Source organism: Corticium candelabrum, chromosome 17 (genome assembly GCF_963422355.1).
Source record: "Corticium candelabrum chromosome 17, ooCorCand1.1, whole genome shotgun sequence".
NCBI classification, from domain to species: Eukaryota; Metazoa; Porifera; class Homoscleromorpha; order Homosclerophorida; family Plakinidae; genus Corticium; species Corticium candelabrum.
In genome coordinates, this window is record NC_085101.1 from 6376035 (window position 1) to 6386859 (window position 10825).

The 10825-nt window shown below is 42.3% G+C and overlaps 1 protein-coding gene across 1 annotated transcript in view; it reads left to right on the forward strand.

Annotated features, from left to right (window-relative positions):
- The first annotated feature begins 1 nt into the window (after window position 1).
- Window positions 2-10825, forward strand: part of LOC134192703 (broad substrate specificity ATP-binding cassette transporter ABCG2-like) — an 11113-nt gene continuing 289 nt past the window's right edge. The window contains exons 1-17 of the mRNA XM_062661454.1: window positions 2-709; window positions 773-832; window positions 934-1048; window positions 2950-3102; window positions 5364-5521; window positions 6266-6417; window positions 6487-6579; window positions 7525-7676; window positions 7738-7803; window positions 8502-8584; window positions 8651-8740; window positions 9077-9201; window positions 9259-9413; window positions 9572-9661; window positions 9721-9788; window positions 9850-9873; window positions 10709-10825. The exon at window positions 10709-10825 is cut by the window's right edge and continues 79 nt beyond it. Coding sequence (XP_062517438.1) covers window positions 432-709; window positions 773-832; window positions 934-1048; window positions 2950-3102; window positions 5364-5521; window positions 6266-6417; window positions 6487-6579; window positions 7525-7676; window positions 7738-7803; window positions 8502-8584; window positions 8651-8740; window positions 9077-9201; window positions 9259-9413; window positions 9572-9661; window positions 9721-9788; window positions 9850-9873; window positions 10709-10825 — 1979 coding nt within the window. The 5' untranslated portion in view covers window positions 2-431. The remainder of the gene's footprint in view (window positions 710-772; window positions 833-933; window positions 1049-2949; window positions 3103-5363; window positions 5522-6265; window positions 6418-6486; window positions 6580-7524; window positions 7677-7737; window positions 7804-8501; window positions 8585-8650; window positions 8741-9076; window positions 9202-9258; window positions 9414-9571; window positions 9662-9720; window positions 9789-9849; window positions 9874-10708) is intronic.

The following is a 10825-nucleotide window of genomic DNA, read 5'->3' on the forward strand; positions in this document are numbered from 1 at the left end:
TAAATTTGTTGTGCATGTGCGTCCGTCATTCGAATGCTGACAGATACTGAAATCATTTAGAACAATTAACATTGCCTTTGAAGTCACAAACTTGTAACAAGTTTTAATTAATCAATTAGCAAATTAATTAGTAAATTAGTATATAATTTATTTAAAACGAGGGTGGCATTTATTCGAGGGCGGGGTCCAATTAATTTATTAGTGTTAGCGCGCGTTCCGTGGGGTGCTTGCCAGTTCCAAGATAGCGCGCTCTAAACTGAACGAGCATATAATTGCTGCGGAGGTGAGTAACTAACCCGATTAGCTAACGAGCTACGTCTCCTGTACTTTGGTCATGCAGAAAACCTGATTAGAGTCTATTCTCTCGCAGAGGTGTGGCACGTCATCCGCAATCGGTGAATCCAGACTCCAGTCGCTAGCACGCGCAGACAATGGGAGACACGACGGAGCTTGCAACAGCCATCTACAAGGATTGTGGTGAAGGACAGGACAAGCAGCAGCTGCAGCTGCAGCAGCAAGTCCGTCAGTCGAGTTCTCTCACAAATATCGAGGTGAGTGATGGCGTGGGAGGTGATGCAACAGCCGTGCGTGCCGATGAGGTCACGTGCAGTCGCCAGTCTGTGTTGACGTTTCATGACGTTTCCTATACGGTGCGTGTGAGAGAGAAGGGCTGCTCGTCGACCCTGAAAGCGATTATTAAGAACGTCAGGTTGGAACAATTTCCATGTTTTGGTTCCGCGTGGGTGTGATTGTTGTCACGTGACGTTTGCAGTGGCGTTATGCATCCGGGAATGAACGCAATCATGGGGCCAACCGGAAGTGGGAAAACGACGTATGTCATTAAGTGTAAAATGTGGTCATATATAATTTTTAAAAATTTATATAAATAACTGTTGTCTATCTAAATTCAGTAATGGTATTGATGTATATTAGATTGATGGATATTTTAGCTCAACGAGTCAATATCGGTCGTTTGGATGGCGAAGTGCTGATCAACAGCAAGCGGCTTCCTAGAAACTTCAACTATATGTCTGGCTACGTTGTGCAGGTATTCAGTTGATTTAGATAGGTTTAGATGCAGCGTTTGTTGACAATATGTACTTCAGTAAATCATGATCGGTACAGTTCTTTAATTGGCAAATGTTACATATCGTACTGTGTACTGTACAACCACTCAATTTGAGCATGTGCACTGTGTTGGTTTGTCTATCTGTCTGTCTGCCTGTCTATATGTCTGTCTCTGTCTGTCTGTCTGTCTGTCTGTCTGTCTGTCTGTTTGTCTGTTTGTCTGTCTGTCTGTCTGTGCTTTCTGTTGGTGTCAGCCTGTAGGTCTATACCGTATTCGCCCATAATAAAGCTCTGGGTGTATAGAAAAGAAGGATTTTTCTGGGCGTATACTAGGGCCCTCAAGCATTATTTTGTTTCCAGGCATATACATTGTCACAAAATGCTGTCGTTTGGCCAGTCATCATCTAAACACCCAAAGACAGAAATACCAAAAATGCCTGCAATTGTCCATTTACAAGATGAAAGGTACTGGTATCTGTACAGCATCAGCGTACATGCAAATGAGTCTAGCGGTGAGCACTGTCACTCAACACTGACACCAGCTTATCAAACGCACACGGACGGAGACAGATGTTCTGCAGACACCGTTTTGTTTATTCTGCTCATGTGTGTATTCCAGACATATACTTGGACGTTGTCATTTTTCCTAGCAGAGAGTCCTGACCTACTGCACATGGGCGTGTGTTTGCGTATGAATACGGCATGTTTTTGTTGTATTGTATGTTTGTTTGTATTTTTGTTTATGTGTATTTTACATGCTGGCTGTCATCATTAGCTGGTTGAATTTTTGATCAACAATAAATGACAGCCGTCACTTTTGTCAGTGGCGTAGCATGGCATGTGCTAGACCGGGCTATAGTCCTGTCTTTGTAGGCATCGTCATAAAAATTGTGGACTGTAAATACATGTGAGGACCAAAGCTGTATATAGTATATACACCACCCTTTTTCCAGTGTAGATCTGCCACTGAATTAGAAGCCAAAATTAAAATCTACTATATAAAGCTCAAATTGTCTGTGTGTGTGTGTGTGTGTGTGTGTGTGTGTGTGTGTGTGTGTGTTTGCATTTGGGGGCCACGTCTTTTGTTCATTCGCAACCGAAATTGGTACGCACACTCGGCACGCACAGGGGAAGGTTTGCGTAAAAAAATTAAAAAAATTATGCACCAGGTCCCCTCTCGAGGGGTCGACCCAGCGTAAAATTTCTTGATGACGCAAACGCTACACATTCCGGTTCATTCGAACACACGCCCACGCCAGTCCTGTGTAGACCGTATGCATCGTCGTCCTTCGCAAAGCTTTGAGCGATCAAATATCTCTTGCCGACGAAACTTACTCTTCTAGCGCTTTCGTTTCTCTCCAAATTCTGATTGCATTTGCACCGAATCCAACCTACACGTTTTCTGCAGCAAGCGCTACACGGGGAGTGTGTCGATTTTGATCGAAACAAGCGCGAAGAGCAAGATTCGAATTCATTCAGCGCATCCGGGACCTCGCAACAAAGATGCACGTGACGTGTCCTCAGACCTAACTTTACACTACAGTATCTTGCCCGTACGAAGGACGGGCCATGGATCCTATTAGGAAATATAAAAAAAATAAAAAATAAAATTTAAGGGTAAAACAAAAACATTAGAAATTAAAAATATAGGAGTGGGCGTGTCTGTAAAGTGGGCGTGCCCTGTAGCGTTGTGAAGTTGAGCCCCCCATTTGTAGAGGTCACACTATGCCCCTGCTTCTATAGGCTCCTTTCCATTAGTTAATCAGGTAGTCTAGTCATTCACTTTATCATTTTGTGTTGTCCAGATAATGTATTGTTCATATTTTTGAATTTCTTGAAATTTGTTATGTATGTGACTATGTGTACAATTGATGTCATTAGGATGATATTGTGATGGGAACGTTGACAGTCAGAGAGAATCTTTATTTCTCGGCTTCGCTTCGTCTTCCTCGTACAATGAGTAAATCAGAGAAAGAGGCAAGAGTTGATATGGTATTGGCTGATCTTGGTCTTACAGAAGTGCAAAACTCAAAAGTGAGCAATAATTGAATTAGAGAATGTGCAGATGTGTACTGCACACACTGGGAGCCTGGAAACTTAATTGCCACACCCACTATGGATTTTGGCACTGTGAATGATCACACCAGGCTTTACAGTTATGAGCATTGGAAAGGCCGGTTTGTGTTTAATGAAGTAATGTCTCTGTGAACTGTGAACACACTTAAACACACACTTACACACACAAACACACACACTCACACTCATGCACACACACACACACACACACACACACACACACACACACACACACACAAAATGGACAAATGGACAAATGTCAAGCCCTCCACGTCATTCGTGAATGACGTCAACTCTAAGGTCAGTTGCAGAGATAGCTCCCCCTGCCTTTAGAGACAGGGCCTCCATGCGCTACGTGGAGGCTTAGGGCCATCGCTATAATCCACCTGGAGCTTGGCCAGAGTCATCCAGGGGCACTGACGATGGCGCAGCTTTGGGACTGGACACCAAGGCCCACACGTACCCGTCTGCTGCATGATGCATATGTTACTGCCAGCTAGCGGTCATGTCCACCCCAGTCAATGACCAGGTACTCATTTATACTCCTGAGTCAAGAGAAGCAATTGTGTGTAAGTTTCTTGCTTAAGGAAATTATGCCATAGCTCGCCATCACTGTGACTTGAACCTGTAACCCTGCAAGGTCCCGGATGTTTTCATTCTCACATACACACACACACACACACACATGCACACTCACACACACAAACTCAGACACACACACATGCACATACACACACGCACACACACATGCACACACACACGCACATAAACACACACACACACACACACACACACACACACGCACATGCACACACACACACACACACGCATGCGTGCACCCATGCCCACGTGCACGCACATGCACACACACACACACACACACACACCACACACACACACACACACACACGCACGCGCGCGCGTGCGTGCATACAAATGGACAAATGGATATGGGCTTCAGAAAGTTCTGAAGATAGCACCCTCTGCCTATTTTTAGGTAGGGACCTTGGTGTTACTCGGAGTTTTAAGCCTGGTTTACAATATGACGCTGACGACGCTCGCGGGGACGCTCGCGAAGACGCTCAGGCGGGCGTCATATTGTAAACATTCGCACGTCGCGTCATGAGCGTCGTCAGCGTCGTCAGCGTCCGTGAGCGTCGTTGACGCTCAAGTTGAGACAAGTTCAACTCCAGCGTCCAAACCGGAAGTGGTCCAGCGTCTACTGGAAGCACGTGATTCTTGTCGACAAATCAGCTATCAAAGTCTTTTCTATCCATGTAATAAGATGGTGGTGAGCATGCGCGTAGTGTCTCTGTGACGCCCAAGTGACGCTCATCGAGAGGTATTGTAAATGGTACAGCGTCACCGGCAGCGTTTTGACACCTACCCAGCGTCTTCGCCAGCGTCTTCGCGAGCGTCCCCGCGAGCGTCGTCAGCGTCATATTGTAAACCAGGCTTTAGACTGCGCTGACGAACACCTTGATGCGTGGCCAGAGCATCGAAGGGCACTGACTTTGACTCAGCCACGGAACTGGACCTCAAGTCCACATGCACTCGTAGATACTGCGTGATGTTCTGCCAAGCCAGCGGTCTAGTCCACTCCCAGTCAAAGACCAGGTACTCATTTATACTCCTGAGTCAAGAGAGACAATTGTGTGTGAATTTCTTGCCGAAGGAAATTACTTCTGTATTCGTCCGCGAACCTACGACCTCAACGTCTCGGATGATTTCATTCTCCAAATGCAACTCTCTAACCAACTGAGCTACAGACGCACACACACACACACACACACACACACACACACACATACACACACACACACACACACACACACACACACACACACACACACACACATGCACACGCACACATGCACGCACACACATACACACACACACACACACACACACACACACACACACACACACACACACACACACACACACACACACACCACACAGGCACACACAGTCATGTAGAAAGGATTTAGATTGGTGACATGGAAGGGGCAAATTTGTGTTTTCATACCCAGTCGATTTGTTGATCTTCCGTTCGTGTGTCTTTCTGTCTGTTTACGCTGTACTATGTGTGTAATACTGAATATTTACTGGATGCTGCTTTACACGATTTTGACAGTAGTTTTTAATTAAGTCATCTTATCTTTAGACGTTAGCATGTGCACATGTGACTCTGTCTCTCATAGTTGTGTGACTTGCAGATTGGAAATGAGTTCATTCGTGGTGTGTCTGGTGGTGAGAGAAAGAGAACAAATATTGGCATGGAGCTAATTATTCAGCCAAACATTCTGTTTCTTGATGAGCCAACGACTGGGCTTGATGCCCACACAGCGGTCAACGTGATGCAATTACTGAGAGAGTAGGAATTAGACAGCAAAATAGTTTGTTTGTTTGTGTTTGTTACTGTATGTATGTGGTGATGTGGTGTGTGTTTGTCTGTCTACTTGCAATGGTGTGTTTGTTTGTCTGTTTGTCCATTTTTCTGTCTGTTTGTTTGTTTGTTTGTCTGTTTGTTAATTTTTCTGTTTGTGTTTTTGTTAGTTTGTCTACATGTTTGTCTATTTTCTGTTTGTTAGTTTTGCCTGTTTGTCTGTTTGTCCATTTGTCTGTCTGTTTGTTTGTTTGTCTGCTTGCCTGTTTGTCCATTTTTTGTTTGTTTGTTTGTTTGTTCATTTTTCTGTTTGTGTGTTTGTTAGTTTTGTCTGTTTGTTTGTTTTTCTGTTTGTTTGTTTGTTTGTTAGTTTGTCTGCATGTTTGTCTGCATGTTAGTCTGTTTGTCTATTTCTGTTTGTTTGTTTGTTTGCCTGTTTGTCTGCTTGTCTGTTTGTCCATTTTTTGTTTGTTTGTTTGTTTGTCCATTTTTTGTTTGTTTGTTTGTTTGTCCATTTTTCTGTTTGTTTGTTTGTTTGTTTATTTTTCTGTTTGTCTGTTTGTCCATTTCTCTATTAGTTTGTTTGTTTGTTTGTCCATTTTTCTGTTTGTCTGTTTGCCCATTTTTGTGTTTCATTAATAGTTGGTCTGTTTGTCTGTTTGTTTGTTAAGATTTTTGATTGTTTATTGTTGTCCACCAGCTTGCTTACGTTGTTGTTATATTTCCATTCAGTCTTGGTGCCAAAGGGAAAACTATAGTGTTTGCTATTCATCAGCCTCGTTATTCCATCTTCAAGCTTTTTGACAGTCTCACTCTCTTGTCAAACGGGCAGACAGTCTATCACGGAGAAGCAGCAGCGGCTCTTAACTATTTAGAAGAAAATGGTCAGTCACATGTGTACGCACATACAAATACTATTTTGCTCTTAGAACTTGTCTATTTGATTAACGAAGGTTTCCACTGCGAGGAACATGATAATCCAGCTGATTTCGTTTTGGATACAGTACAGTCAATTGCTGAAGGGGACGAAGACGGTGTAGCTCAAGGTGAGATCAATTTGTGACAGACAGACAGACAGACAGACAGACAGACAGACAGACAGACAGATTGTTTTATTCTCTCCCAAACTGTAAATGTAACAGTTAATCGCAGAAGTAAAGTATCCTAAGCATTAGCAAAAACTACTGAAATGTCTGAAGTCATAGCTACAGTATTATCCTAATGAACATAGTGTTGAATGTCTATATCACAGAAAAAATCATCTATCTTACCTACGTGCAATCTACTTATCTTCTTTAATATAACTCTAGCATTACATCTCTGGATAATTATAGAAATCTGTCTACGCCATCTTGTCCTGAAGTCGGCTTCAGTACTTCTGCCTTCTGAATCCCTTGATTTCTTTGAGAGTGAGTTCAGGAAGTTATCAGCCTCCTGTCCCCAGAACCCAAAGTGCTCAAAGACCAGAGGAACTAAGTTAGGTGTTGTGCCGTCCTGAACAGACAGAGCTTCGTATTTGCTTTTCTTTCTCATCTCACACCTCTCAGCTGCATAGCCTGCCTCTTTAGATGCTCTAGTTAGGATGTCTTTGCTCCAAGGGTGAGCCATGCTCACGTCCAACTCTGTACTTGTTTCATTGTACATTAAAATATCGGGGCGATTCTCAGATTTTGTATATTGATAGACAGACAGACAGACAGACAGACAAATGTAACAAACAAACAGACAAACAGACAAATCTTAACAAACAGACAAACAGAAAATGGACAAACAGACAGACAGACAGACAGACAGACAGACAGACAGACAGACAGGCAGACAGACAGTCAGACAGACAGACAAAAGTAACAAACAAACATGCAAACAGACAAAACTTAACAGCCGACAAACAGAGAAATGGACAAACAGACAGACAGACAGACAGACACACGCACACACATTATTGGTATTGTTTTGAATTACTTTGATTACATGTATTGTGTGTTGTGTAGGAATCTCATTGGCCAATAGCTATAGAGATAGCCACTACTTTCAAAAAGTTAAAACAGAACTTGATAGTGCATTTGAATTATTGCAACAGTCGGGAGGAAGGACGGACGACAAGACTCCATCCAGCACGTATGCTAACAATTTCTTTTTTCAGGTTGGTGTTTGATTTTGTTTATTTACTTGTTGTTTGTGTTGACTAATGTCTTGGGCTATAGATGTGGGTGTGTATGAAGAGAGCGGCAACGAACGTCATTCGAAGTCCTATGCTGTCTATTTTTCGCGTGAGCTTTAACTGTTTTTAGAGAAGTCAGAATATTGTTTGATGCTAGAAGTTGGTTGTTGCAACCGTTGTACTGTAGTACAGTGGGGTGAGGTTGTGTTGTTTTCAGAGATGTTTGTCTGTGTGTCTGTTTGTCTGTTTGTCTATGTGTCTGATTGTCTGTCTGTCTATGTGTCTGTGTGTGTGTCTGTCTGTGTGTCTGTCTGTCTGTGTGCATGTCTGTCTCTGTGTCTGTCCGTCTGAGTGTCTGTCTGTGTGTCTGTCTGTCTGTTTGTCTGTGTGTCTGTCTGTGTATCTGTGTGTCTGTGTCTGTGTCTGTGTGTTTGTCTGTCTGTCTGTCTGTCTGTTTGTGTGTCTGTCTGTGTATCTGTCTGTGTGTCTGTGTGTCTGTCTGTGTGCGTGTCTATCTGTGTGTGTGTCTGTGTGTCAGTGTATGTGTTTGTCTGTCTGAGTGTCTGTCTATGTGTGTGTCTGCGTGTCAGTGTGTCTGTCTGTCTGTCTCCAGTGTGTCTGTCTGTCTGTCTGTCTGTTTGTTGATCGACAGTTTGTCTTTGGAATGTATGACTTCTTACTTTAGTAAGACACAGTGAGAACATCACAAGAGTTTGTTTACACAGACAGGCACACAGACAGGCATGCATATCGACAGGCAGTGGTTTGGCTTATCAATAAATTAGTAAAAAAATTTGCTGTCTGTAGATTGTTATGATGGTCGTGTTTGGTTTTATCATTGGACTCATCTACTTCCAGTTGTCCAACAACAGCAAAGGCATTCAAAACAGGCAAACTTCAAACACCATGTTATGTGTTCTTACATAATTCTACACTGTATGTGAATGCATCTGTAGAGTCGGTGGTTTCTTTTTTATCATCATCAATTTGGTGTTCGGCAACATGGGGACGATTGAACTTTTCATGAGTGAGAGAAGTCTGTATAGGTTAGTTGATTGGTTTGTGGTAATTGCAGGAGGATATTTGTGGTACATGTACTGCTGTCGTGCTCTGAACATTTTAAACAGGGAGAGGATTACACAGAAAGCATGAACAGAAACAGACAAACAAATGAAGCAAACAAACAAACAGAGCAACAGTGGGAATGACAGCTCGTGGCACACGTGCGCATGCATGCACTCATGCACACACACACACACACACACACACACACACACACACACACACACACACACACACACACACACATGCACGCTTAATTAATTAATTTATGTACAGTGTGTTCATTCTGTCGTGATTATAAGATGTGTTTTGTTTGTAAGACATGAAGCATCTAGTGGCTACTACCATATTTTTGCTTACTTTCTTGCTCGAGTACTTGTTGATGTGGCACTTGTCAACATTCTACCATTTGTCTTATTCTCTACTGTTGTATATTGGATGATGGGTGAGATAAGTGATGATGATGAGAGATGATTATTTGTTTTTAACGTGTTGGTTGTAGGTTTTGTGAATGACGCTGGGAAATTCTTCTACTTCATGCTAATTGTGGTTTTTACTGCGTTGGCGGGTAATGGTGCTACTTATGCTGTTGGGACGGGTGTGAAGGTATTTGCTGTGGGATCACTGATGACCGCTCTCATCTACACAATAATGATGGTTTGTTTGTTATTGGTGTGTGAGTGTGTGTGTGTGTGTGTGTGTGTGTGTGTGTGTGTGTGTGTGTGTGTGTGTGTGTGTGTGTGTGTGTGTGTGTGTGTGTGTGCTTGCATGTGCACTAACTCTAAGACATCCTGTCAATCTGTTTGTAACTCTAGATATTTGGCGGTTTGTTTCTAAATCTACAGTCTATTCCTAATTGGCTTCGTTGGCTGCAATGGCTCAGTATTTTTCGTTATTCACTGGAGGTAGATCCCACTCTATTAGTATACACGCACATCATCCAGTTCATGTATCATGTATGTAGGCCATGAGTGTCAACGAACTAAAGGGTTCTCTATTCTGTGATGATCAGTATCGAGTCAATGGAACTTGGTATGGTCCAATGATTTTCATTCTGTTGTTGTGCCTGTAATCTGAAATGTTACTCCTACAGCTCCTTCAACATTGCAAACCTCGGGTAAGACAGTTGAGTATAATACCTGTATATAATTTAATTAAATATTGAGTATATAATACCTGTCTATAAGCATTGATTTGTTTACTGTATGCATGTGGATCAACTTGCATAGACTTAACTTTTATGCATAGACATCCAGTTGTGTATTATGTAAAGTTTGGAGCAGCGACTCATTTGCTCACAGCATATGAACCTGATAATCTCTACTTACCCAGGGTTGTGCACCAATACATTTGGTGCATGGCATGTCTTAATATTTGACTCATAATTTGTGTACCGGTATTCGAAGTCGTACTATTTCAGTTTGGAGTATTTCCCAGACGGCTGCTCTTGAAAGTGAGTTGGTCGTCAACTCAAAATGACGACATGAAGTCATGCTACATTCACTCCTAAACCTTTTTTTGTGTCAAATGCTGTTTGTTCGTTGTACGTCGGACGCTACATACTTACCTGTTGTAGTTGCAGGAAGTCTGTAACAGTTTTAATGTACGTATGTGTGTATGTTTGTATGTGTGTATGTTTGTATGTGTGTATGTTTGTATGTATGTTTGTACATGTATATATGGTATCTAGTATTTGGGATTCAATTGTGTTTACTGACCTCGTGATTGACATTCAAAACTAGAAAATTGCTAGTGCATATCATGCAAGATTGTTCCACTGTTGACTTGCAGACCAAACACACTCACCATATCATCGTATGGTGTTTTCTACTATTAACATGGTGATTAATATCAAGTTGTTGAAATCAGTAGTTGCTGTTAAAATCAATATTTGCTGTTGAAATCAATATGCTGACTTTTTGCTGCTAATTTTTGGCTTGTTGTAATTAAAGGTCATGTCAGCCTGCTGTCATAAACGGCACTGCTTACCTCATTGAGCAAGACTTTGATATTGACAATGCAATGTGGTATGATCCGATGGCTCTTGTGCTCTTCTTCATTGGTTTCTG